We start from the raw sequence: 27931 nt of genomic DNA, 5'->3' as shown, positions 1-27931 counted from the left end.
ATTTTTTAAGCACAAATATTAATAAGTTTATTATAAAACTTCAATCTTAATTTACATATATTAGCTAATTACAATTAAAACGTAAATAAAGTAATATATATTTTTTAATATGATTTTTATATCTTATCATGGTTTTTTATAAAATATAAAATTTTACATAGTAATTTTTTTCAATTTTGGAATAATATAACATTACCCTAATTTGGTATTATTAATCAATATTGTATGATTTATTAAAGTTAAAAAAATTATACAAAATTACTCAAAGGAAAATATATTTAAACAGAGCCCAAAATTTTACTTCAATAACTATGTATTTGCTTTTAGTAATATCTAATTCTTTTAAAAATAATTAATAAAATTTTTAAAAAATTTAAATTTTATAATTTTTTAAAAATATGATTATTTTCAACGAAATTTTTGAACGGAAAGTTTAAAAAGTCATAAACACTTTGATTCACTAAAAAGTTACTTTCCAACGGAAAATTCCGTTGAAAAGTTACGTTTTTCAATATATCATTGACTCTTTATATATTCCAACGGATTTTCAACGAAAAATTTCGTTGAAAACTATAAAAGATTGAACATTTTTTTTAAAATTTAATATTTCAACGGATTTTCAACGGAATTTTCTGTTAGAAAAGATAAAGATAACATAGGAAAAGTTTAGTGTTCTAATGGAAATTTTCGTTGGAAATAATACAGTGTCTTGAAGATGAAATTTTCAACGGAAAATTCTGTTAGAAATTTCGTTGAAAACTGTAAAGATTACACACGTTTTTTTTTTAGTTTAAAATTTCAACAGAAATTTCCATTGAAAATTCATTGGAAATTTTAAACAGTAATATGTGTGTGTTGTACAAGTAAAATTTTCAACGAAAAATTCCGTTGAAAAATTTTCAATATAAATCCATTGGAAATCCATTGAAAATCCATCGAAACAAGCATTTAAAAATTTTAATTAAACTCCGTTGGAAATCTGTTGCAAATCTGTTGCAAATCCATTGAAAATACAATGAATTTTTGTAGTGAATTCAACTATGCACGAATAACGTTCCGAACAGTTCTTAGATGCATTGGCAGGATAATGTCATCCATGAATCTCATTATGAATTCCTATTCTAATTTTTTTTTTGGTTAGAAGTGTCAGCTAATTACGCTATATAAAGGAACTCTTGCTCTCAATTTTCACAAGTTGCTCCATGCCCCCATCAATCGACTAGATCACAATGGTAGTTTTGTTGTTCTTCGATCTAGCCCTCTTCAGTCTCCTCAAACATAGAAGAAATGGTAGTATTCTTCTTCCCCCTCGGCCACTAGGTTTTCCCTTGATCAGTCACTTACACATGCTGATGCTAGATAACTCAGCCCCTCGTATTTTTCTTTGAAAACTCTCTCGGAAGTATGGTCCTCTCATGTCCTTGCGACTTGGATTTAGGTCAACCTTGGTAGTTTCTTCAGCAAAAATGGCTAAAGAGGTTATGAAAACCCATGACCTCGACTTCTGCAGTAGACCTACCTTATCTTATAATGGCTTAGATTTAACTTTTTCACCATATAATGCTCAGTGGAGAGAGGTTCGAAAAATATGTGTTGTTCATCTTTTTAATTCTAACAAACCGCAATTCTATCGTCCCATTCAAGAAGACGAAGTTACTCGTTTGATTACAAAAATATCCAAATTATCTATTGATTCTAAGCCTGTCAATTTGAGTGAAGCAACGATGTGTCTTACCTGTACAATAATTTGTAGAATAGGATTCAGCAAGAGGTATGAAGAAGAAGGAGCTGAAAGAAGTAGATTTCATGAGCTTCTTAATGAAAGCCAAGCCTTGACTACGACTTGCTTTATTTCTGACTATTTTTCGTACATGGATTGGGTAGATAAGTTATTTGGATTGCTCAATCGTCTTGAAAATTTTTTAAAAGAATTTGATATCTTTTATCAAGAACTCATTGATTAACATCTTGATCCAAATAAATCAAAACTTGAATAAGAAGACATAATCGATGTCTTATTACAAAAATGGAAAAATTGTGACTCTACAATTGATTTCATTGTGGATCGCATAAAAGCTGTGCTAATGGTCATCCTCACTCAAAAATTTACTTTAACTATAATATTATCATTAATTAATCTTATAGCTTCAACACCTTTGGAATATATATAAAATTACCTTATGTCTTTTTTTTTCCTTTTATGCAGAATGTGTTTATTGCTGGAACGGACACTAGCGCTGCCACTATGATTTGGGTCATGGCATTTTTGATAAAAAAATCCTAGGTGTTTGAAGAAAATTCAAGAGGAAGTCATAAGCCTGATAGGAAAAAAAAAAAGATTTGTAAATGAAGATGATATTTAAGGTTTAACTTATCTTAAAGCTGTAATAAAAGAGACATTGAGATTGCAACCAGTAGCTCCATTGTTAGTGCCACGAGAAACGATGCGAAAGTGCAATATAAACAGGTTTGAAATACCTGCCAAAACCTTAGTTTATGTGAATGCATGGGCAATCGGAGGAGACCCTGAAGCTTGGGAAAACCCAGAAGAATTATATCTGGAGAGATACATTGGCTGCACTGTTGACTACAAAGGATTAGACTTTGAGCTCATACCTTTTGGTGTCGGCTGAAGGGGTTGCCCCGGAATACATATGGGAGTTGCAACTGTGGAGCTTGCCCTTGCTAATCTTCTTTACAAATTTGACTGGGAAATGCCGACAGGGATGAACAAGGAAGACTTAGACTTTGATGTGATACCTGGTATCACTGTACACAAAAAAATGCTCTTTGCCTTGTGGCCAGCACGATTAATATTTAATGCATGTAAGGTTATGCTAGTAAATAACTTAATTTGCCGCTAACTTACTTTAGTTCTGGGTGTCAACAACATTTTGTGTTGTGTTTATAATAATTTCATATATGATAATATAGTTTTTAAGTTGTCTTCACTTCCAAGATTAGAGTCTAATGATTCTTAATTAAATTAACTTTAGTCTAAATTTGTCTCTGTATCTTCTTAATTGAAATATTATTTGTCCAAAAAAAAATTCTGATTCATGGCGTTAAAAAAAAAAAATTAAAGCTTTAGAAGAAACCCTAAAACAGAAAAGGTTACATCCAACAAGAAAGCTAAAGAAAGAAAAAACGTGTCTTCATGATTCATCATAGCATACAAAATTTGAATAGCAACAGGCAAGCATCATTTTCAGTACATAGCTAACTGCAGCAAATCCATAGACTAATAGACATGAAAGTAACAGCAAATTTATTTTCCTGTTGCCAAATAGTTTAACGTACATCGAAATCTTGAATTATGATACTCGAAGAGGTCATTAAATATATCACCAGATGCCTTATCTAATATTTGTGTAATTAAGTCACTTCTGTTTAATTTTTTATTAGAAATTCTCAATCATTTATTTTCGACGTAATTGAGTACTTCATATCAATCATTATCAAAGACAAATTACTTAATATATTTTAAACGTGTTCACATTTTTTTTGCAGATCATCAATTTAAACATGTTCAATCCAATTGTATTTTTCATCTTAATTTGGAGCTTAATCACGAAAAAGCAGACAAGGACGTGTTAGATAGTGAGTCAATATTACCATGTGAAGTGAAGGGTACTCCAATAATTGCAATGCAATGATTAAATAAATATTAAGTACAATTACGATAATTATAAGTTTTGGGCCATTACGACAGTCCCATAATGTAAAAGGATTCCAAAAAGCGCAATGCAATCATTTTTTTTTAAAGTTGAATTTTATTAACCACAAAACGGATATGTCACTGTTAGCCTCTAATTATAATTGTCAGAGACTTTCATTAGCATGAAGGACGGAAACAAATCAAATTACAAAGATCAAGCTGCTCAAAGAGACTATCAAATTACAAAGATCAAGCTGCTCAAAGAGACTTTGGCAGTTAACACGAAACAGACAGTAGCCGAATGTACAAAGTAAAGCTGCCTGAACAAAACCTGGCAACAGACGAAGAAGATGCAGTCAAAAACAGAACCACGCAGGCTTAATAACTATCTAAAATCAAGACATTAGAAAGCAACCCTGAACCTTATTTCTCATCCCAAAACAAAATTTGCGGATTTCTCAAGCTAAAATTGGGACATGATCACATGAGCTATTGGGCCCAAACTGAAGTCTTTGTTCGTCGTTGATGGTTCGTGGCCCTCGACAGTCTGTCATGCTATACTTTCCTTATGAATGTCCCTTTCAAACGCCTGTTGATCTTGACGCAAAGAAGCAATTTTCAAATATTTTGTGGTTGGAAGCATCGGCTAATTAGTCTATATAAGCAGACTCTTGCTCTCAATTTTCACAAGTTGCTCCATCAATCGAGTAGATCATAATGGTAGTGTTGCTGTTCTTTGTTCTAGCCCTCCCCAGCCTCCTCCTATTCATTCTCCTAAAACAAAGAAACAATGGAAATATTCTTCTTCCCCCTGGTCCGCCAGGTCTTCCCTTGATCGGTCACTTACACATGCAAATTCTAGATAACTCAGCCCCTCATATTTTTCTTTGGAAACTCTCTCAAAAGTATGGCCCTCTCATGTCCTTGCGATTTGGGTTTAGGTCAACCTTGGTAGTTTCTTCTGCAAAAATGGGTAAAGAGGTTATGAAAACTCATGACCTCGACTTCTGCAGTAGGCCTACTTCACGTATGGCACAAAAATTTTCTTATAATGGCTTAGATTTGGCTTTTTCACCGTATAATGCTTATTGGAGAGAGATGAGGAAAATATGCACTGTTCATCTCTTTAACTCTAATAGGGCGCAACTCTATCGTCCCATCCGAGAGGATGAAGTTGCTCGCTTGATTTCAAAAATATCCAAATTATCTGTGTATCCTAAGCTTGTCAATTTGAGTGAGGCAATGATGTGTCTTGGTAGTACAATAATTTGCAGAGTAGCATTCGGCAAGAGGTATGAAGAAGGAACTGAAAGAAGCAGATTTAATGGACTACTTAATGAATGCCAAGCTTTGTTCGCCAGCTTCTTTATTTCTGACTATTTTCCTTTTATGGGTTGGATTGATAGATTCTCTGGATTGCTCTGTCGTCTTGAAAAAAATTTTAAAGAATTTGATATCTTTTATCAAGAACTCATTGATGAACATCTTGATCCAAATAGGTCAAAACTCAAGCAAGAAGACATAATCGATGTCTTACTACGAATTTGGAAGGATCGTGACTTTGCGATTGATCTCAGTATGGATCACATAAAAGCTATATTAAAGGTGATCTTCACTTACTTTAATTATTAATATTAAGTATTATCATTAATTAATTATCTATATGTACACACCCCTTACGTCTCTTTTTTTTTTCTTTCTTTTGATACAGGATGTGTTTATTGCTGGAACAGATAGTAGCGCTGCAGTTGTGATTTGGGTCATGACTTATCTAATGAAAAATCCTAGATGTTTGAAAAAAATTCAAGAGGAAGTCATAAGTTTGATAGGAAAAAAAGGTTTTGTAAATGAAGATGATATTCAAAACTTAACTTATCTTAAAGCTGTAATAAAAGAAACATTCAGATTGCAACCAATAGCTCCATTGTTAATACCACGAGAAACAATACGAAAGTGTAACATAGGAGGATTTGAAATACCTACTAAAACCTTAGTTTATGTGAATGCGTGGGCAATTGGAAGAGACCCTGAAGCTTGGGAAAATCCAAAAGAATTTTATCCGGAGAGATTCATTGGTAGCTCTATTGACTACAAAGGGCTAGACTTTGAGCTCATACCATTTGGTGCTGGTCGAAGGGGTTGTCCTGGAATACATATGGGAGTTGCAACTGTGGAGCTCGTCCTTGCTAATCTTCTTTACAAATTTAAATGGGAAATGCCAGCCGGGATGAGTAACGATGACTTAGACTTTGATGTGAAACTTGGTTTGAGTGTACACAAAAAAAATGCTCTTTGCCTTGTGGCCAACGAGATCAATGTTTAATGCATGTAATGTTTTTTTTTTATTATTTTGAAATGCTTAATGCATTTAATTTTATACAATTAACTTAGTTTGCTACTAGCTTGTTCTAGTTTGGAGTGTCAACAATATTTTATGTTGTCTATGTTTAATAATAAATTTATGTATTTTTAATATCTTTTAAGTAGTCTTCGCTTCACTTTTCAAAAAAAAAATTATCTTCACTTCAAAGAATATAATCTAATAATCCTAAATTAATTAATTTAATTAAACTTTATTCGAGTAATCCATAATATTATAGTTGAGCGATCAATTCGATGCTTCTTAATTTTTTGAATTCTTAAATTAATAAATAAAGACGTTATTTATTGTTGATTTAAAGCTCTATTAAAATTTATAAATTTTTGGAGAAAAATACATAATTGGTTAATTTATATGACATGTATGTGTAGACACTCTATTTTGTCTAAAGTAATTTAAAGTAATTTTCTTTGATTATTTTTTTCATTTAATTTTAATTTAATTACTATTTTTGTTTTTAAATTAGATTTTTTTGGGCTTTCAAAACCCAAATATAAACTAAACAGTTGCTAAATAGACCTTTTTGAGTTTTTGAAACCCAAAAGTCATTTGGTCCAAAAAAATAAAAACCAAAAATAAAAAAAATATATTGACCTCGACTGTTGTGGCAGCTGGGGCTGGATTGTCAGGCAGTCATCCTTTCTCACCTAACCTAGCGCCTGTTTCTCCAAGAGGACTCCATTTCTAGTTAAGTTTTTCATCTTTTTGAATTTCTCTCTTTTTTTTCTCCCCTCAATTTGTGAAAGGTTAAGATCAACCTTGCTACCAAACCCAAAGATGCTGTCATTGGTAACATACAACCACCAATACGCTACCAATGGCACCAGGTAGGGAAATGGGATTTTCAAAATCCTTTCTCCTGTTTATAAAAAAGGAGAAGGGGAAGCCATTCTGAAGAGTAGAAAAACAAAAGGAGGGGGAAGGAAGAATAAAAAAAAGACAAACAATACAACCTAGATCTAGCAGCCAATCACCACAAACACAAAACATAAAAAATAATTTTTAATCTCGTTTTTCTTATATCTAGGAGAACAACAAACATAATATAAACGCCATATCAACAACCTTGTATAGACATCAGTATGCTGCTCCTGAAAAAAGATACATAAAACCAACTCTTGCACCCACAATAGCATACAGATAACATACTGGCAAACCCGCAGAGACCTAATGGCAGTCTTGGTCATAGACGGTAAAACAGCAATACAGCAGCAAGCTTGCTCATCACAGACAAACAACAACAATAAGAATCAGATAATGGAATCCCGAAGAATCAATAGGCAGTCACAGTCAAATAGAAATAAGACAGCATAATAGTTCCTGCTTTATGAAGTATATATGATAATTATAAGTTTAATATTTTCCTGAGAGGTGAGAATTAAGCATAAGCCCACTTATTGGCAAGCGTGATGAAAATTATTGAGCTCTGATTTTTTATATTACTAATTAGGTAACTTGAGATAACATGTCTTTTCAATTTGTGAGAATGCTGTTAATTCTGTTATTCATACATGACTTTAGTACATCAAATCCAATAAAAAATAGAACAAACGGGGCAGTATCATCAATAATTCATAATTTTTTCTATTATATATCAACGACAAAATAATTGGCAATTATTTGCCACGATCAGGAAAAAAAAAAAACCAGTACCGTTACCAAGCTGAACTGTTACTTTAGAGTTCTCCCAAGATTTTCAGAGATAGCTTCATGGTGTAGACTGCAATGCTATTCCCTTTGCATTTTGATTCTAGCCTATCCTCTTTTCCTCTTCTTTCTGAAACCAAGAAACCATAGCTAAAACCTTCTTCCCCTGCTCCTCCTGGCCTTCCTGTCATCGGTAACTTACACCAGCTTTCTCACGAATCAGTGATTATTGGAGGGAGATGAAGAAAATACCTGTTATCCATCTCTTTAACTATAGAGTTTAATATTCAACTTAAAGCTAATCGACAAAGATTAGAGAGAATTATCTTGAATATAAGGCCAATTAATAATAGACGAGAAGTCAAACTTGAATATAAAACCACAATAAACCCAAGATTTAAAAACACCACTCAACAGCAACTTTGTCATCCGATCAAGAATACAGGTTTCTCAAATGATTGAAAAAATATCCAACCATTCTTTGCTTCTGAATTTATCAACTTGAGTGAGGTAATGATTCGTTTAACAAGCACCATAATCTGCAGAGCAAGCTCTGGCAGAAGCTTAAATAGGCTTCCCGCTTACCTGGCTTCTCCTTTTTCAGTACAAAAGCTTTTCCATAATCTGGGTCGAGGAAGACGACGAATTCAGTAATTTTAGGAGAATGAGACGAAACCGGTTGATGGGGTTGCCAATATGCTGGTTTTAAAATGCATGGTCATTCACTCAAGGAATGACGGACTGTCATGCTATACTTTTCCTTACTAATGTCCCCTTCAAATGCCTATTGAACCTGAAATAAAAGAAGCAACTCTCAAATACTTATCCCAGCCCAGCGTCCCGAGCAGCACTTATACACATTGGCAGGATAATGCCATCCATGAATCTGATTATTAATTCCTATTTAAATTTTTTGGTTAGAAGTGTCGGCTAATTAGTCTGTATAAGGGGACTCTTGCTCTCAAGTTTCACAAGTTGCTCCATCGATTGAGTAGATCACAATGCTAGTATTCTTGTTCTTTGTTCTAGCTCTCCCCAGTCTCTTCCTATTTATTCTCCTAAAACATAGATACAACGCCAATATTCTTCTTCCCCCCGGCCCACCAGGTCTTCCTTTGATCGGTCACTTAACACATGCGGACCCTAGATAACTCAACCCCTGATCATATTTTGCTTTGCAAACTCTCTCAAAAGTAAGGCCCTCTCCAGGGCAGGCTTTAGCATAAAGCCACCGAAGCCTTTGCTTAAGACCCTACAAGTTTATAGGCCCATAATTTTATATAATATAATTAACTATATTAAATATATATAAAAATTAAAATAATTAATAAAATATTTTTTAAATTAAGTATTTAGTAAATTTTTATTTTCTCTAACTTCCTACTTCCTATTAATTTTCAACTATTTATCTCACTACCTCATTTTGTAAAAGTCAAAATAATTAATAAAATTACATTTCACTTTCCCAATTAAGGGCCTAATAAATTTTTATTTTTTATCATTTCCTAATTCTCATAATACTAATAATTTTTAATTATTTTTTCTATTCTCAATAAACGTAATATATTTTTAATGATTTTAAACTAAGGTTAATTTTTTTTAATTTTAATAAAAAAGATCTTATTTAAATATTTAAACGTTTTAAATTTTTAAAAGTATTGAATCCCCCCTGGCCCTCTCATGTCCTTGCGACTTGGGTTTAGGTTAATTTTGGTAGTTTCTTCAGCAAAAATGGCTAAGGAGGTTCTGAAAACCCATGACCTCGACTTCTGCAGCAGGCCTACTTTACGTGGGGCACCAAAGTTATCTTATGGTTTAGATTGGGGTTTTGCAACTTCTAGTGCTTATTGGAGAGAGATTAGAAATATATGTGTTGTTCATCTCTTCAACTCTAATAGAGCACAACTCTATCGGTCCATCTAAGAAGATGAAGTTGCTCGCCTGATTGCAAAAATATCCAAATTATCTGTTGATTCTAAGCCTGTCAATTTGAGTGAGGCAATGGCTTATCTTACCAGTACAATAATTTGTAGAGTAGGATTTGGCAAGAGGCATGAAGAAGAAGGAATTGAAAGAAGAAGATTTCATGAACTACCAAATGAAAACCAAACCTTCTTTTCGAGCTTCTTTATTTCTGACTATTTTCCTTCCATGGGTTGGATTGATAGATTTTTTAGATTGCTTAGTTGTTTTGGAAAAAATTTCAAAGAACTTAAAACTTTCTATCAAGAACTCATTAATAAGCATCTTGATCCAAATAAGTCAAAACTCGAGTCAGAAAACATAATCGATATCTTCCTACAAATCTAGAAAGATCATGATTTTGCGGTTGATCTCACTATAGATCATAAAAAAGCAGTGTTAATGGTAATCTTCATTTACTTGAATTATTAATATTACGTATTTTCATTAATTAATTGTTTATACACACACACCTTATGTCTTTTTTGTTCTTTCTTTTATGTAGAATGTGTTTGCCGTTGGACCAAACACTAACGCTGTCATCGTGATTTGAAATCATAATCTTTCTAATGAAAAATCCTAGATGTTTAAAGAAAATTCAAAAAGAAGTCAGAGATTTGACAACAAAAAACGATTTTGTAAATGAAGATAATATGCAAGAATTAACTTATCTTAAAGCTGTAATAAAAGAAACACTCAGATTGCAACCAATAACGCCATTGTTAGTGCCACGAGGAACAATACGAAAGTGTAACATAGACATATATGAAATACCTGCCAAAACCTTAGTTTATGTGAATGCATGGACAATCGGAAGAGACCTTGAAGGTTGGAAAAATCTAGCAAAATTTTATCCAGAGAGATTTATTGGCAGCTCTATTGACTACAAAGGGCTAGACTTTGAACTCGTACTGTTTGGTGCTGGTCGAAGAGGTTGTCCTAGAATACATATGGGAGTATCAACTTTGGAGCTTGCCCTTGCCAATCTTCTTTACAAATTTGATTGGGAAATGCCGGCCGTAATGAATAAAGAAGACTTTGATGTGATACCTGGTATGCTAAAGAAAAACCATGAAAATCAACACAGAAAAGATGACATCTAGCAATAAAGCTAAAGAAAGAAAAAACTTGTGGTCGTGATTCATCTTAGATATAACATCATGTGAATAGCAATAGATAAAAAAGAGGAGCAATATTCAACAATGCAAGTGTCAGCTTGCATTAAATTTTTTAGTTAGAAGTGTCTGCTAATTAGTGTATATAAGGGGACTCTTGCTCTCAATTGTCACAAGTCGCTTCATCAATCGATTATATCAAAATGGTAGTTTTGTTGTTCTTTGTTCTAGCCCTCCCCAGTCTCTTCCTATGCATTCTGCTAAAACATAGAAGGAACGGCAGTATTCTTCTTCCCCCTGGCCCGCCAGGCCTTCCCTTGATCGATCACTTACACATGCAGATGCTAGATAACTCAGCCCTTCATATTTTTCTTTGGAAACTCTCTCAAAAGTATGGCCCTCTCATGTCCTTGCGATTTGGATTTAGGCCAACCTTGGTAGTTTCTTCAGCAAAAATGGCTAAAGAGGTTATGAAAACACATGACCTTGACTTTTGCAGTAGGCCTACTTTACATGGGTCATATAAATTATCTTACAAAGGTTTAGATTTGGTTTTTTCACCGTATACTGCTTATTGGAGGGAGATCAGAAAAATATGTGTTGTTCATCTCTTTAACTCCAACAGGGTGCAACTCTATCGTCCCATTCGAGAAGATGAAGTTTCTCGCCTGATTGCAAAAATATCCAAATTATCTGTTGATTCTAAGCCTGTCAATTTGAGTGAGGCAATGATGTGTCTTACCAGTACAATAATTTGCAGAGTAGGATTCGGCAAGAGGTATGAAGACAAAGGAACTGAAAGAAGCAGATTCCATGAGATGCTTAATGAAGCCCAAGCCCTGTTCGTGGAATTCTTTATTTCTGATTATTTTCCTTTCATGAATTGGGTTGATAGAATCTCCGGATTGCTCAAGCATGTTGAAAATTTTTTTAAAGAATTTGATACCTTCTATCAAAAACTCATCGACGAGCATCTTGATCCAAATAGGTCAAAATTGGAGCAAGAAGACATAATCGATGTCTTACTACAAATTTGGAAGGATCGTGAATTTGCGGTTGATCTCACTATAGATCACATAAAAGCTGTGCTAATGGTCAATCCTCACTCAAAAATTTACTTTATTATAGTATTAAGTATTATCATTAATTAATTTTATAGCTTCAACATTCTTGGAATATATATATATTACCTCATGTCTTTTTTTCTTTCTCTTATGTAGAATGTGTTTGTTGCTGGAACGGACACTAGCGCTGCCAGTGTGATTTGGGTCATGACCTTCCTAATGAAAAATCCTAGGTGTTTGAAGAAAGCTCAAGAGGAAGTGAGAAGTTTGATGGGGAAAAAAGATTTTGTAAATGAAGATGATACTCAAGCCTTAACTTATCTTAAAGCTGTGATAAAAGAAACATTCAGATTGCAAGCAATAGTTCCATTGTTGGTGCCACGAGAAACAATGCGAAAGAGCAACATAAGCGGATATGAAATACCTGCCAAAACCTTAGTTTATGTGAATGCGTGGGCAATTGGAAGAGACCCTGAAGCTTGGGAAAACCCAGAAGAATTCTATCCGGAGAGATTCATTGGCAGCTCTATTGACTATAAAGGACTAGACTTCGAGCTCATACCTTTTGGTGCCGGTAGAAGGGGTTGTCCCGGAATACATATGGGAGTTGTGACTGTGGAGCTTGCCCTTGCTAATCTTCTTTACAAATTTGATTGGGAAATGCCAACAGGGATGAACAAGGAAGACTTAGACTTTGATGTGATACCCGGTATCACTACACACACAAAAAATGCTCTTTGCCTTGTGGCCAAAGAAATTAATGTTTAATGCATGTAAGGTTATCCTAGTAACTTAATTGCTGCTAGCTTGCTCTAGTTTGGAGTGTCAACAACATTTTATGTTGTGTATGTTTTATAATAAATCCATGTTTGTTAATGTTAATTTTTAAGTTGTTTTTGTTTCAAAAACGATAACCTAATGATCATTAATTAATGTAATGTAATTTAACTTTCTTTTGAGTAATCCATGATATTCTAGTTGAGTGATCAATTCAATGTTTTTTAAGTTTCCGAATTCTTAAATTAATACAAGGAGACATCACTTATTGACTTGAAACTCATTTAAATCAATTAAATTTGTCTCTATAACTTTTTTGTTGAAATAGTATTTACTGATAAATAAAGTTGCCAAAAATCAAAGTAACAAAACGCTTAAATTAAAATAAATTAAGGAATAATATTCAAAAAAAATATTTAAATTATTTTGAAAATTTTAAATAAGTCATTGTATTTTTATTTTAAATTAAATAAGACTTTATGACTAATAATTAACTTAATTAAAATACTATTTATCATTTTATATCACTTGACACTAATATAGCATGCTAATATATCATAATTGATAATAATATGATATGATGATATATCATAATTGATAATGACGTGACGTGTTAATTTACCATGATAACATGATCATGTGGTATTTTTCATCCTCCACATCAACGTCATGTGGATATAAAATGACAGACGACATTTTGACTAATGATAATTAATCATTCATTAGTTATATGGATTTATTTGACTTGAAATAAAAGTATTGAACACAATAAAAAATAAAAACTTATTTAAATTTTTTTAAATAATTTAGAGACTTATTTGACCATTATATCATAAATTAAATATCAAAAGTAAATAATTTTCTATGTTTACTCGAATACAATAACAAATGTTGTCCGTTTAAACGTTAACATTTCTTATTATCGTAAGGTGTATGAAACCTATGATGCACTTGAATCAGAGTAGAAAGAGCAAAGATATATGACACTCACATCAGCTTAAATTCACAAATTAAGAGAAATTTGTACCAATGAGAAACTAAATACTTTCAAGAACAAAATGGTCAAGAGAAAACCAAGTTTTTTTGACAAATCTCTTTTTTTTTTCTCATATGAAGAAAAAATTTTAGATAAAATTATTTTTTGAACCGTTTTTTTTTTCAATGTAAATAAGAAATGCATCACTGATAGGCTGCTAGCTACCTAGCAAAGCTTCCAATTTCCATGGCGAGGAGACGTAAGGAATCCTTCTCGGTGAAGCGTTTTGTGACAGCATTGGACTTAATTTGTGGGGCTCGAGCCCATTAATGAACAACCCTCCCCCTGATTGGCGAGATAATATCAACCATATGGATCTGATCATTAATATCAACCATATGAATCTGATCATTAATATCAGCCATATGAATCTGATCATTAATTTTTATTAAAAAAATTTTGGTCAAAAGAGTTGGCTAATTAGTTCTTTATTAGGGGACTCTTGCCCTCAATTTTCACAAGTTGTTTCACTAGATCACAATGGTAGTGTTGCTGTTCTTCGTTCTAGCCCTCCCCACCCTCTTCCTATTCATTCTCTTAAAACAAAGAAATAATGGCAATATTCTTCTTCCCCCAGGCCCGCCAGGTCTTCCCTTGATCGGTCACTTGCATATGGGAGTATCAACTTTGGAGCTTGCCCTTGCCAATCTTCTTTACAAATTTGATTGGGAAATGCCGGCCGGGATGAATAAAGAAGACTTTGATGTGATACCTGGTATGCTAAAGAAAAACCATGAAAATCAACACAGAAAAGATGACATCTAGCAATAAAGCTAAAGAAAGAAAAAACTTGTCGTCGTGATTCATCTTAGATATAACATCATGTGAATAGCAATAGACAAACATCATTTTCAATTAGCTGGATTCATGTACAATAGATGTTAATATATAATTAAACATCACTGCAGCAAATCCATAGGCAGGAAAGCATCAACACTTGTCTTCTTCTTTTCTAGTTTCCAACTAGTACGTCGTACAGCAAGAGCTTGAACCACGTGAATCATAGAATTCACTAATTACGATACTAGATGCGACATTTTCTTTGTACTTCTTTAATATTTGTGTAATTAGGTCGATTCTGTTTAATTTTTTATTGAAAGTAACTAATGATTCATTTTGGGCCCAATAGAGTACTCTATATATTATAGTCTTAATCAAAGACAAATTACTTCAAAATATTTAATTTATGTTCGAATCAAAATTCTCCATCTAATTAACTCATACTACATGTGAACCGGTAATTATTGGATTTAGGCCTTTATCGTTTCTCAATAATGCAGATGGATAGGCATAGAGGAATCAAAATCTTGGATTGGCCTGCGAGATTTCACCTTTCATTATTGAACCCATATCGCGAAAATTCAACAATGAAGACGTATGGTTCCTACTGCAATGGACCACTAACCAGTCTAAAGATCAAATGATGCCGTGAAGGACTGAAGGATTCTGATGGAGAGGGTGACGTTAAGGAGAAGCTAAACATTCTGCTTCTTTGACACTTGGTTCCAGCTTTATGAATTTCTGTATAACATTATATTTACCAGAGACGCGAGAATCAAGCATAAGCCAATTATTGGCAAGCGTGAGGAAATTTGTACATTTTCTTTGTTGACCATACAACCTGGAACCACCAATCTCAACGTTCATTCCAAAACAAAACAAACAGCAAATAATCCGTGAACAAAGCAACAGCATATTCCTGAAGAGAAATCTTTTGATAGGTTTGAAGGGTTTAAGACCCCGTCCGCATGTAGGATGGTGCGGTAAATCTTTTGGTAATTGTACAATATTACTTACTATCCAAATCAAGTATTGATGTTATTGAAAATCGTTTTTTAATTGAAAGAGACTTGGAACGGCCGGCACTTTGATTGAAGAGGTTAATAAATCACTTTTCAAAAACAAATCTTCCTAAGAACTCAAAATCCTAAACAAAATCGAGAAAATTAACTTGCGTTTGGCCTTTTCTGGAAACGACAGCAGCTCACCGTGACATTTCAATAAAAAATAGAACAAATGGAGCAGTAACAACAATAATTCATAAATTTTTTTTTACTATATATCACGATCAGGGAAAAAAACAGTAGTGTTACCAAGCTGACTATAATGTAGAATGACGGACCTTCATTACATTACGTTTCCTTATTAATTTCCCCTTCAAATGCCTATTGTTCCTGACATAAAGAAGCAATTTCAAATATTTATTCCTTCCTATATTTATCTTGGTACAAAAAAGAGGAGCAATATTCAACAATGCAAGTGTCAGCTTGCATTAAATTTTTTAGTTAGAAGTGTCTGCTAATTAGTGTATATAAGGGGACTCTTGCTCTCAATTGTCACAAGTCGCTTCATCAATCGATTATATCAAAATGGTAGTTTTGTTGTTCTTTGTTCTAGCCCTCCCCAGTCTCTTCCTATGCATTCTGCTAAAACATAGAAGAAACGGCAGTATTCTTCTTCCCCCTGGCCCTCCAGGCCTTCCCTTGATCGGTCACTTACACATGCAGATGCTAGATAACTCAGCCCCTCATATTTTTCTTTGGAAACTCTCTCAAAAGTATGGCTCTCTCATGTCCTTGCGACTCGGATTTTGGTTAACGCTGGTAGTTTCTTCAGCGAAAATGGCTAAAGAGGTTATGAAAACACATGACCTTGACTTTTGCAGTAGGCCTACTTTACATGGGTCATATAAATTATCTTACAAAGGTTTAGATTTGGCTTTTTCACCGTATACTGCTTATTGGAGGGAGATCAGAAAAATATGTGTTGTTCATCTCTTTAACTCCAACAGGGTGCAACTCTATCGTCCCATTCGAGAAGATGAAGTTTCTCGCCTAATTGCAAAAATATCCAAATTATCTGTTGATTCTAAGCCTGTCAATTTGAGTGAGGCAATGATGTGTCTTACCAGTACAATAATTTGCAGAGTAGGATTCGGCAAGAGGTATGAAGACGAAGGAACTGAAAGAAGCAGATTCCATGAGATGCTTAATGAAGCCCAAGCCCTGTTCGTGGAATTCTTTATTTCTGATTATTTTCCTTTCATGAATTGGGTTGATAGAATCTCCGGATTGCTCAAGCGTGTTGAAAAAAATTTTAAAGAATTTGATACCTTCTATCAAAAACTCATCGACGAACATCTTGATCCAAATAGGTCAAAATTGGAGCAAGAAGACATAATCGATGTCTTACTACAAATTTGGAAGGATCGTGAATTTGCGATTGATCTTACTATAGATCACATAAAAGCTGTGCTAATGGTCAATCCTCACTCAAAAATTTACTTTATTATAGTATTAAGTATTATCATTAATTAATTTTATAGCTTCAACATTCTTGGAATATATATATATTACCTCATGTCTTTTTTTCTTTCTCTTATGTAGAATGTGTTTGTTGCTGGAACGGACACTAGCGCTGCCAGTGTGATTTGGGTCATGACCTTCCTAATGAAAAATCCTAGGTGTTTGAAGAAAGCTCAAGAGGAAGTGAGAAGTTTGATGGGGAAAAAAGATTTTGTAAATGAAGATGATACTCAAGCCTTAACTTATCTTAAAGCTGTGATAAAAGAAACATTCAGATTGCAAGCAATAGTTCCATTGTTGGTGCCACGAGAAACAATGCGAAAGAGCAACATAAGCGGATATGAAATACCTGCCAAAACCTTAGTTTATGTGAATGCGTGGGCAATTGGAAGAGACCCTGAAGCTTGGGAAAATCCAGAAGAATTCTATCCGGAGAGATTCATTGGCAGCTCTATTGACTATAAAGGACTAGACTTCAAGCTCATACCTTTTGGTGCCGGTAGAAGGGGTTGTCCCGGAATACATATGGGAGTTGTGACTGTGGAGCTTGCCCTTGCTAATCTTCTTTACAAATTTGATTGGGAAATGCCAACAGGGATGAACAAGGAAGACTTAGACTTTGATGTGATACCCGGTATCACTACACACAAAAAAAATGCTCTTTGCCTTGTGGCCAAAGAAATTAATGTTTAATGCATGTAAGGTTATCCTAGTAACTTAATTGCTGCTAGCTTGCTCTAGTGTTGAGTGTCAACAACATTTTATGTTGTGTATGTTTTATAATAAATCCATGTTTGTTAATGTTAATTTTTAAGTTGTTTTTGTTTCAAAAATGATAACCTAATGATCATTAATTAATGTAATGTAATTTAACTTTCTTTTGAGTAATCTATGATATTCTAGTTGGGTGATCAATTCAATGTTTTTTAAGTTTCCGAATTCTTAAATTAATACAAGGAGACGTCACTTATTGACTTGAAACTCATTTAAATCAATTAAATTTGTCTCTATAACTTTTTTGTTGAAATAGTATTTACTGATAAATAAAGTTGCCAAAAATCAAAGTAACAAAACACTTAAATTAAAATAAATTAAGGAATAATATTCAAAAAAATATTTAAATTATTTTGAAAATTTTAAATAAGTCATTGTATTTTTATTTAAAATTAAATAAGACTTTATGACTAATAATTAACTTAATTAAAATACTATTTATCATTTTATATCACATAACACTAATATAGCATGTTAATATATCATAATTGATAATGATGTGATATGATGATATATACTAATTGATAATGACGTGACGTGTTAATTTACTATAATAACATGATCATGTGGTATTTTTTATCCTCTACATCAACGTCATGTAGATATAAAATGACAGGTGAGATTTTGACTAATGACAATTAATCATTCATTAGTTATATAGATTTATTTGACTTGAAATAAAAGTATTGAACACAATGAAAAATAAAAACTTATTTAAATTTTTTTAAATAATTTAGAGACTTATTTGACCATTATATCATAAATTAAATATCAAAAGTAAATAATTTTCTATGTTTACTCGAATACAATAACAAATGTTGTCCGTTTAAACATTAACATTTCTTATTATCGTAAGGTGTAAGAAACCTATGATGCACTTGAATCAGAGTAGAAAGAGCAAAGATATATGACACTCACATCAGCTTAAATTCACAAATTAAGAGAAATTTGTACCAATGCAAAACTAAATACTTTCAAGAACAAAATGGTCAAGAGAAAACCAAGTTGTTTTTACAAATCTCTTTTTTTTTTCTCATATGAAGAAAAAATTTTAGATAAAATTATTTTTTGAACCGTTTTTTTTTTCAATGTAAATAAGTAATGCATCACTGATAGGCTACTAGCTACCTAGCAAAGCTTCCAATTTTCATGGCGAGGAGACGTAAGGAATCCTTCTCGGTGAAGCGTTTTGTGACAGCATTGGACTTAATTTGTGGGGCTCGGGCCCATTAATGAACAACCCTCCCCCTGGTTGGCGGGATAATATCAGCCATATGAATATGATCATTAATATCAGCCATATGAATCTGATTATTAATATCAACCATATGAATCTGATCATTAATTCTTATTAAAAAAATTTTGGTCAAAAGAGTTGGCTAATTAGTTCTTTATTAGGGGACTCTTGCCCTTAATTTTCACAAGTTACTTCACTAGATCATAATGGCAGTGCTGCTGTTCTTCGTTCTAGCCCTCCCCACCCTCTTCCTATTCATTCTCTTAAAACAAAGAAATAATGGCAATATTCTTCTTCCCCCAGGCCCGCCAGGTCTTCCCTTGATCGGTCACTTGCATATGCAGATGCTTGATAACACAGCCCCTCATATTTTGTTTTGCAAACTCTCTCGCAAGTATGGCTCTCTCATGTCCTTGTGACTTGGATTTAGGTTAACCCTGATAGTTTCTTCAGCAAAAATGGTTGAAGAGGTTATGAAAACCCATGATCTCGACGTCTGCAGTAGGCTAACTTTATGTGGAGCGCAGAAATTTTCTTATAATGGTTTAGATTTGGCTTTTTCACAGTATAATGCTTATTGGCGAGAGATTAGGAAAATATGTGTCGTTCATCTCTTTAATTCTAATAGAGTGCAACTATTTCGTCTCATCCGAGAAGATGAAGTTAATGGCTTGATTACAAAAATATCCAAATTATCTGTTGATTCTAAGGTTGTCAATTTGAGTGAGGCAATGATGTATCTTACCAGTACCATAATTTGTAGAATAGGATTCGACAAAAGGTACGAAGAAGTAGGAACTGAAAGAAGCAGGTTTCATAGGTTGCTTAATGAAAGCCAATCTTTGCTCGCGAGCTTCTTTATCTCTGATTATTTTCCTTCCATGGGTTGGGTAGATAGATTCTCTGGATTACTCAGTAGTCTTGAAAAAAATTACAAAGAATTTGATATCTTCTATCAAGAACTAATTAGTGAACATCTTGATCTGAATAGATCAAAATCGGAGCAAGAGGATATAGTCAATGTCTTACTACAGATCTGGAAAGATCGTGACTTTGCAATTAATCTCACTATGGATCACATAAAAGTTGTGCTAATGGTCATTTTCACTTAATTATAATATTAAGTATTATCATTAATTTATTTTATAGCTTCACGCCATAGGAAAATATATATGCCTTATGTTTTTTTTTATTTCTTCTATGCAAAATGTGTTTATTGCTGGAATGGATACTAGCGTTGCCACCGTGATTTGGGTCATGACCTTCCTAATGAAAAATCCTAGGTGCATGAAGAAAGTTCAAGAGGAAGTTAGAAGTTTGATAGGAAAAAAAGGATTTTGTAACTGAAGATGATGCTCAGGGCCTAACTTATCTTAAAGCTGTGATAAAAGAAACATTTAGATTTTCAACCAATAGCTCCATTATTAGTGCCGCGAGAAACAATGCGAAAATGCAGCATAGGTGGGTATGACATACTTGCCAAAACCTTAGTTTATGTGAATGCATGGGCGGTGGGAAGAGACCCTGAAGCTTGGGAAAACCCAAAAGAATTCTATCCGGAGAGATTCATTGGCAGCTCTATTGACTATAAAGGACTAGACTTCGAGCTCATACCTTTTAGTGCCGGTAGAAGGGGTTGTCTCGGAATACATATGGGAGTTGCGATTATGGAGCTTGCCCTTGCTAATCTTCTTTACAAATTTGACTGGGAAATGCCAACAGATATGAACAAGGAAGACTTAGACTTTGATGTGATACCCGGTATCACTGCACACAAAAAAAATGCTCTTTGCCTTGTGGCCAAAGAAATTAATGTTTAGTGCATGTAAGGTTATCCTAGTAACTTAATTGCTGCTAGCTTGCTCTAGTTTGGAGTGTCAACAACATTTTATGTTGTGTATGTTTTATAATAAATCCATGTTTGTTAATGTTAATTTTTAAGTTGTTTTTGTTTCAAAAACGATAACCTAATGATCATTAATTAATGTAATGTAATTTAACTTTCTTTTGAGTAATCCATGATATTCTAGTTGAGTGATCAATTCAATGGTTTTTAAGTTTCCGAATTCTTAAATTAATATAAGGAGACGTCACTTATTGACTTGAAACTCATTAAATCAATTAAATTTGTCTCTATAACTTTTTTGTTGAAATAGTATTTATTGATAAATAAAGTTGCCAAAAATCAAAGTGACATATTAGAAAAAACCTTGAAACTCGAAACAGAAAAGGTTACATGCAGCAAGGAAGCTAAAGAAAGAAAAAAATGAGCCTTCATGTTTAATCATGTTGTAATGTGCGGTACTGGAGTTCGATTGCTAGACGTGGAAATTTAAGAGTCGTTACTAATCTTTTTTATTTAGATGTGATTGGTCACCTATTAACTTTGTTATAATCGATGAAGTCCTAAATTGGCTTTAAATCCATCGAAAGAACAATAAACTGATCTACGATTTATTAGAGTTGGGTTCGGGAGTACGATTTTGTATAAAGAAGGATTGGCACCCCTATGACGCCCGTTTCAGGAACGGTATCACTTAATTATATGTTATTCTAAACCATTGATTTTATTCTTATGTTTTCCTATTTATTATTTATTTACTTAATTCTCTATTTTATTAAGAAATTAAAACATTTTATTCGATGTTACAAGTGCACATGATGCAATTATGAAATGATGTCATGATTTACCAATTTAAAATAATGAAAAGCAAAAACTTTGTATTGAAAAATCATTCATAGACTATTCCAATACTTTGGTAAAGTCTCAAAGTTTTTCTTACCTATGGATATTTCTGGAAGAACTCGTCTCTACAAGTCTTTCAAGAAAATTTCATCATTGGGATTCTTGTCCCTTTAATAAACTAAACATGTCGTATGCTATGCCAAAATAAATTATAAATGATGTTACATGAGCATGTTCATGAACATAATTTTGTTGATTACAATTTATATATATTAAATGTTTTAATATAATTAAATAAACCATTTATTTATTTGTTTACATTATATATCTTTTAAAGAACATTTTATTTAAATATATGTATTTGCCTCATTTATTTTGACTATATATATTTTTTAAGAAACATTCTATTTAAATTGATAATAATTTTTTTAATTAATATTAGAGGTTAATATTATTTTATTTTATTGAACTATTTTTTATTGGACAAACAATTAATCTTTTATTTGCAATCTATTTTTCTTAAATTAACTAGTAACCATATCAAATTTAATTTCAGATGGAATATTATATAAATTTATTTATGTATGAATTTAAGGTAATTGCATGAATTAACAGAATATTAGAATACGAAATTAGGATTTATCTCGACACTTTGGAGAAAAACCTAATTATATTCCGTTCTTAGGAGGCATCCCGAAAATGGCAACACTTTGCCTTTTTGAATGAAATTCCATCATCGAAATTAATCCAAAGCAACCACTTTATTACTGTCTATATTTATATATTAATTAACCCCCTTTTGTGAATAAATATTTATATTTATATCATTTTATTTTTTTTGTTATATATTTATGCTATTTTTAGTAATTTACCTAACCTACTTTTCATGACCAAATGTACTTTTTTTCCATTTACTTAACTCACTTTCTTATGACTGCATATTTTATTATTATTTTTACTTCTTACCTAAGCTATTTTTCTTATGACTATATATATATATATATTACATATTTATATATTTTCCTTTAGTTAAATTAATTTTTCCTAACTAGATATTATTTTACTTACTTAGTTCTATATTTTTATTGCTAAGTATTTATTTATTTCTCTCATATACTTATATTTCAACCTAGATCTACAATTATTATTTTTTAGATTTGACATTCATTTTCTTGTTTTATGCATATATTTTACCCAACTAACTTATTATTTTATAGCTAAATATTTATCTATTTTTTCATTCACAGCTTTATATATATTTTTTTTACTTTTATTTTCCTACTCTAAAACATCCTTATTTAGCTAAAGAATTTTCAAAATCCTTCCTCCCTGTTTGCTGCATTTGAAATTTATTTTTTTCTTTAATTTTTTTATTTATTTATAAAATTGAAAGATAATACAGTAAAAACGAGTGTCTACAATTACCAGACCCAATGGTTATTTAATATTAGACCCAATAGTAAGTTTCCCATTACCAGGCCCTAGACAGTTTCATAAGACCTGGCCTAGACCCAATTTAAATGATTACTAAAATAAAAGATGTAAAAATAAAAATATAAAATAAAATAAAAAGAACATATACAGTAATAAAAACAGTGTCTACAAATCATAGCAAACATTATTTGAATTGCAATAGACAAGCATCATTTCAAATACATATAGAGCTAACTGCAGCAAATCCGTAGCCAGGAAAATAACAGCAAAAGCTTGGACTATGATCATGTAAAAGCTGACATTTTTCTTGTATTTATCTAATATTTGTGTAATTAATTAAGTCAATTTTGTTTAATTTTTAATTAGACGTACCCAATAATTCAATTTGGACGTAATTGACTACTATATACCAGTCATAATCAAAGATAAATTACTTAAAAAATATGTTAAATGTGTTCACAACCAAGTTCTCCATCTAATTAATGTCATAATATATAATCTGTTAGGAGATTATCAATATAAACATGTTTCATCTTAATTTAGTGCTTAATCATCAAAAAGCCGACAAGGACCTTATATAGTGTAAAGGCTAGCTTGGACTGAACGGCTGGAGCATAACCACCTCATCAAAGTTTCGACACAGCTGCGAGCCTGCAAGTTGTCAAATTACTTAAAAAATATGTTAAATGTGATCACAGCCAAGTTCTCCATCTAATTAATCTCATAATATATAATTTGTTAGGAGATTATCAATTTAAACATGTTTCATCTTAATTTGGTGCTTAATCATCAAAAAGCTGACAAGGACCTTAAATATTGTAAAGGCTATCTTGGACTGGACGGCTGGAGCATAACCACCTCATCAACGTTTCGACACAGCTGCAAGCCTGCAAGTTTTCACCTTTCATTATTGAATTCCTATTGTTCTTTGGAGTCCCAGAAGAATACTAGCAGTACTCCTTTTAGATTAACCATATATATTTGAGTATACACTTTTAATTTTTATTATTTTTTCTCTTAATGTGATGAAATTTATTAAATCATATATCGATAAATGATCTGTCAATTTATAAATTTATTCGTTAACTACAATATTTCAAATTGGATTAATGTCAAATTAGGAAGGATAAAGTACTAAGGCAAGAAGTGTTGCTCAGTAAACATTTTTTTAATTTTTAAACCATTTTGTAAAGGAGAAAATTCAAGAATCAAGACGTATGGTTCCCTGATGTAATAGATCACTAACCAGTCCAAACATCAATGATGATGTGAAGGACTGATGGAGAGAGTAAACAATCTGCTTCTTTGACACTTAGTTCCTACTTTATGAATTTTACATGATAAGTGTAATTTTATATTTACCAGAGACGTGAGAATTAAGCATAAGCCCGCTGATTGGCAAGAGTGAGGAAATTCGATTGGATTATACATTATAAGAAAGCTCTGAATTTTTTATTTATTTCTAAGTCGAGTAACTTGAGATAAGATATCTTTTTCAACTAGTGAGAGTGCTGCTAATCCTATTGTTCATACAGGACTTTAGTACACCAAATCCCATAAAAAAGAAACAATTTTCGAATATTTATATCCCTTCCTATAATTAGCTAAGCACCAAAAAAAGGAGCAATTCAACTACGCAAGAATAGCGTTCTGAGCAGTACTTAGGTACATCGGCAGGATAATGTCATCCATGAATCTCATTATTAATTACTATTAAAAATTTTTTATTAGAAGTGTCGGCTAATTTTTTTTTCTCAGTCGGTTAATTAGGCTATATAAAGGGACTCTTGCACTCAATTTTCACAAGTTGCTTCATCGATTGAGTAGATCACAATGGTAGTGTTGTTGTTCTTTGTCCTAGCCGTCCCCAGCCTCTTCCTATTCTTTCTCCTAAAACATAGAAACGATGGCAATATTCTTCTTCCCCCTGGCCCGCCAGGTCTTCCCTTGATCGGTCATTTACACCTGCAGATGCTTGATAACTCAGCCCATCATATTTTTCTTTGGAAACTCTCTCAAAAGTATGGTCCTCTCATGTCCCTACGACTTGGATTTAGGCCAACCCTGGTTGTTTCTTCAGCAAAAATGGCTAAAGAGGTTATGAAAACCCATGACCTCGACTTCTGCAGTAGGCCTACTTTACGTGGGACGCAAAAATTATCTTATAATAACTTAGATTTCGCTTTTACGCCGTATAATGGTTATTGGAGGGAGATCAGGAAAATATGTGTTGTTCATCTCTTAAACTCCAACAGGGTACAACTTTATCGTCCTATCCAAGAAGATGAAGTTGCTCGTCTGATTACAAAAATATCCAAATTATCTATTGATTCTAAGCTTGTCAATTTGAGTGAGGCAATGATATGTCTTACCTCTGCAATAATTTGCAGAGTAGGATTTGGCAAGAGGTTTGAAGAAGAAGGAACTAAAAGAAGCAGATTTCATGGGCTACTTAATGAAAGCCAAGCCATGATCGCGACCTACTTTTTTTCTGACTATTTTCCTTTCATGAGTTTGGTAGATAGATTCTCTGGATTACTCGATCGACTTGAAAAAAAATTTAAAGAATTTGACATCTTCTATCAAGAACTCATTGATGAGCATCTTGATCCAAATAAATCAAAACTCGAGCAAAATGACATAATTGATGTTTTACTACAAATTTCGAAAGATCGTGACTTTGGAATTGATCTTACTATGGACCACATAAAAGCTGTGCTAATGGTCATTCTCTCTCAAAAATTTACTTTAACTATAATATTAAGCATTATCATTATTAATCTTATAGCTTCAGCACCTTTAATATATATATATATATATATATATATATATATATATATATATAATTTCTTCATGTCTTTTTTTTTTCTTTTATGCAGAATGTGTTTATCGCGGGAACAGATACTAGTGCTGCCACTGTGATTTGGGTCATGACATTCCTAATAAGAAATCCTAGATGCTTGAAGAAAGTTCAAGAGGAAATCAGAAGCTTGACAGGAAAAACAAGTTTTGTTAATGAAGATGATGTTCAAGGCTTAATTTATCTTAAAGCAGTGATAAAAGAGACATTCAGATTGCAACCAGTAACTCCATTGTTATTGCCACGAGAAACAAAGCGGAAGTGCAATATTGGTGAGTATGAAATACCTTCCAAAACTTTAGTTCATGTGAATGCATGGGCAATTGGAAGAGACCCTGAAGCTTGGGAAAACCCAGAAGAGTTCTATCCGGAGAGATTCATTGGCAGCTCTATTGACTATAAAGGACTAGACTTTGAGCTCATACCTTTTGGTGCCGGTAGAAGGGGTTGTCCCGGAATACATATGGCAGTTATGACTGTGGAGCTTGCCCTTGCTAATCTTCTTTACAAATTTAACTGGGAAATGCCGGCCGGGATGAACAAAGAAGACTTAGACTTTGACGCGCTACCCGGTATCGTTGTACACAAAAAAAATGCTCTTTGCCTTGTGGCCAGCACGATTAATACGTAAAGCATGTAAGGTTATGCCAGTAATTAACTTAGTTAGCTGCTAGCTAGCTTGCTTTGGTTTGGTGTGTTAACAACATTCTATATTGTGTTTGTTTTATAATAAATTCATAAATGATAATATACCTTTGAATTTGTCTTCGTTTCAAAGAGTGGAATCTAATAATTCTTAACTAAATTAATTTCAGTCTAAATTTATCTCTTTTTTTTTTTTAATTTTGGGATTCTTGCTAATTTTGTGATTGTCGGAATCTCCTGTTTTTATTTTGTTCTGCACGTGGGTCGCTTCTTTTTTAGAGCACGCATTTTGCAGACTTATGGTTGTAATTTTCAGGGAACGCTATATTCCCTGATGGTTCAATTAATGAAGTTTTTATCTTTCAAATAAAGAAAGCTAAAGAAAGAAAAACTGTGTCCCCATGATTCATCATAGCCAACATCATTTGAATAGCAATAGACAAAAACAACAGCAACTTTATTTTCCTGTTTCCAAATAGTTTGACGTACAGCGAGGTCACTAATTATTACTATGTCGGTTCTGTTTAATTTTTTTATATTAAAAGTTCTCACTAATTCAATTTGGACGGGACAGAACACTATATATCAGTCATAATCAAAGATGAATTACTTAAAACATGTTCATACCCAAGTTCTCCATTTAATTAATTTCATAATATAATCGGTCAGGAGATCATCAATTTAAACGTGTTTACTTAAAACGTGTTCATATTCAAATTCTCCTTCTAATTAATTTTATAATATATAATCTATCAGGACATCATCAATTTAAATATGTTTAATCTAAGTGTATTTTTTATCTTAATTTAATGCTTAATCATCAAAAAGCTGACAAGGACTTAGATAGTGAGACAATACTACTCTGTGAGGTAAAAGGACTCCGGACAATTGCAATGTGAGGTTGGCAGAGATTAATCATTATTCTGTCTTGGCCAAATAAATATAAGTAAAATTACGATAATTCAAAGTTTTGAGCCATGACGGTCCAGAGTCGAGCCCCATAATGTAGTAGAACGTAGGCTACCTTTTTTCCTAACAATCGCATCCTAAAGTTGGGACATGATCACATGAGCTATTGAGCCCAAAATGAAGCCTTTGTTCGTCGCTGATGGTTCGTGGCCCTAGGCAATGCCCATGCATGGGGCGAGTGAGAAATGGTCCTTACTTCCAACTTTCTTCACGATGGGATCGATCTTAACCACAACGTGCTCCACAAGATTATATTAATACGACGACGACGTATTAAAAGTTCATGTAGCAGCATTTTTGTTTTCTACCTTTGCACTGTTCCGACATGTTGTAATCGTCTGCATCATATATATATATATATATATATATATATATATGTATA

The 27931-nt window shown here is 32.7% G+C and overlaps 4 protein-coding genes, 1 long non-coding RNA gene and 3 pseudogenes across 5 annotated transcripts; all 8 read left to right on the top strand.

The window, feature by feature from the left end:
- Nucleotides 1230-2864, top strand: LOC108663002 (annotated as a pseudogene).
- Nucleotides 4362-6142, top strand: LOC18591511 (cytochrome P450 83B1). The gene is made up of 2 exons (XM_018125767.1): nt 4362-5263; nt 5370-6142. The coding sequence occupies exons 1-2, from the start codon at nt 4376-4378 to the stop codon at nt 5979-5981; spliced, it is 1500 nt and encodes a 499-aa protein (XP_017981256.1). The 5' UTR covers nt 4362-4375; the 3' UTR covers nt 5982-6142.
- Nucleotides 8687-10773, top strand: LOC108663116 (annotated as a pseudogene).
- Nucleotides 10952-12708, top strand: LOC108663115 (cytochrome P450 83B1-like). The gene is made up of 2 exons (XM_018125766.1): nt 10952-11856; nt 11983-12708. The coding sequence occupies exons 1-2, from the start codon at nt 10966-10968 to the stop codon at nt 12592-12594; spliced, it is 1503 nt and encodes a 500-aa protein (XP_017981255.1). The 5' UTR covers nt 10952-10965; the 3' UTR covers nt 12595-12708.
- Nucleotides 14059-15478, top strand: LOC108663117. Its single transcript, XR_001929050.1, has 2 exons — nt 14059-14354; nt 14920-15478. It is a non-coding gene; the product is annotated as an uncharacterized LOC108663117 (long non-coding RNA).
- Nucleotides 15886-17751, top strand: LOC18591508 (cytochrome P450 83B1). Its single transcript, XM_018125414.1, has 2 exons — nt 15886-16899; nt 17026-17751. Exons 1-2 carry the CDS (start codon nt 16009-16011, stop codon nt 17635-17637), a joined length of 1503 nt encoding a protein of 500 aa, XP_017980903.1. The 5' UTR covers nt 15886-16008; the 3' UTR covers nt 17638-17751.
- On the top strand, nt 19162-20889 carry LOC108663077 (annotated as a pseudogene).
- LOC18591507 (cytochrome P450 83B1) lies at nt 25095-26566 on the top strand. Its single transcript, XM_018125462.1, has 2 exons — nt 25095-25799; nt 25955-26566. Exons 1-2 carry the CDS (start codon nt 25110-25112, stop codon nt 26564-26566), a joined length of 1302 nt encoding a protein of 433 aa, XP_017980951.1. The 5' UTR covers nt 25095-25109.

This window comes from Theobroma cacao, chromosome 8 (genome assembly GCF_000208745.1).
Source record: "Theobroma cacao cultivar B97-61/B2 chromosome 8, Criollo_cocoa_genome_V2, whole genome shotgun sequence".
Classification (NCBI taxonomy): Eukaryota; Viridiplantae; Streptophyta; class Magnoliopsida; order Malvales; family Malvaceae; genus Theobroma; species Theobroma cacao.
Note: the sequence above shows the minus strand (reverse complement) of the source record. Positions and strands in the feature narration are given on the sequence as shown.

Bases quoted from the DNA above. Each gene is read 5' to 3' on its own strand.
- LOC18591508 (XM_018125414.1), top strand. From the start codon at position 16,009: ATGGTAGTTTTGTTGTTCTTTGTTCTAGCCCTCCCCAGTCTCTTCCTA. The intron at 16,900-17,025 runs GTCAATCCTCAC...TCTCTTATGTAG, and splicing joins ACATAAAAGCTGTGCTAATG to AATGTGTTTGTTGCTGGAAC.
- LOC18591511 (XM_018125767.1), top strand. From the start codon at position 4,376: ATGGTAGTGTTGCTGTTCTTTGTTCTAGCCCTCCCCAGCCTCCTCCTA. The intron at 5,264-5,369 runs GTGATCTTCACT...CTTTTGATACAG, and splicing joins ACATAAAAGCTATATTAAAG to GATGTGTTTATTGCTGGAAC.
- LOC108663115 (XM_018125766.1), top strand. From the start codon at position 10,966: ATGGTAGTTTTGTTGTTCTTTGTTCTAGCCCTCCCCAGTCTCTTCCTA. The intron at 11,857-11,982 runs GTCAATCCTCAC...TCTCTTATGTAG, and splicing joins ACATAAAAGCTGTGCTAATG to AATGTGTTTGTTGCTGGAAC.
- LOC18591507 (XM_018125462.1), top strand. From the start codon at position 25,110: ATGTCCCTACGACTTGGATTTAGGCCAACCCTGGTTGTTTCTTCAGCA. The intron at 25,800-25,954 runs GTCATTCTCTCT...TCTTTTATGCAG, and splicing joins ACATAAAAGCTGTGCTAATG to AATGTGTTTATCGCGGGAAC.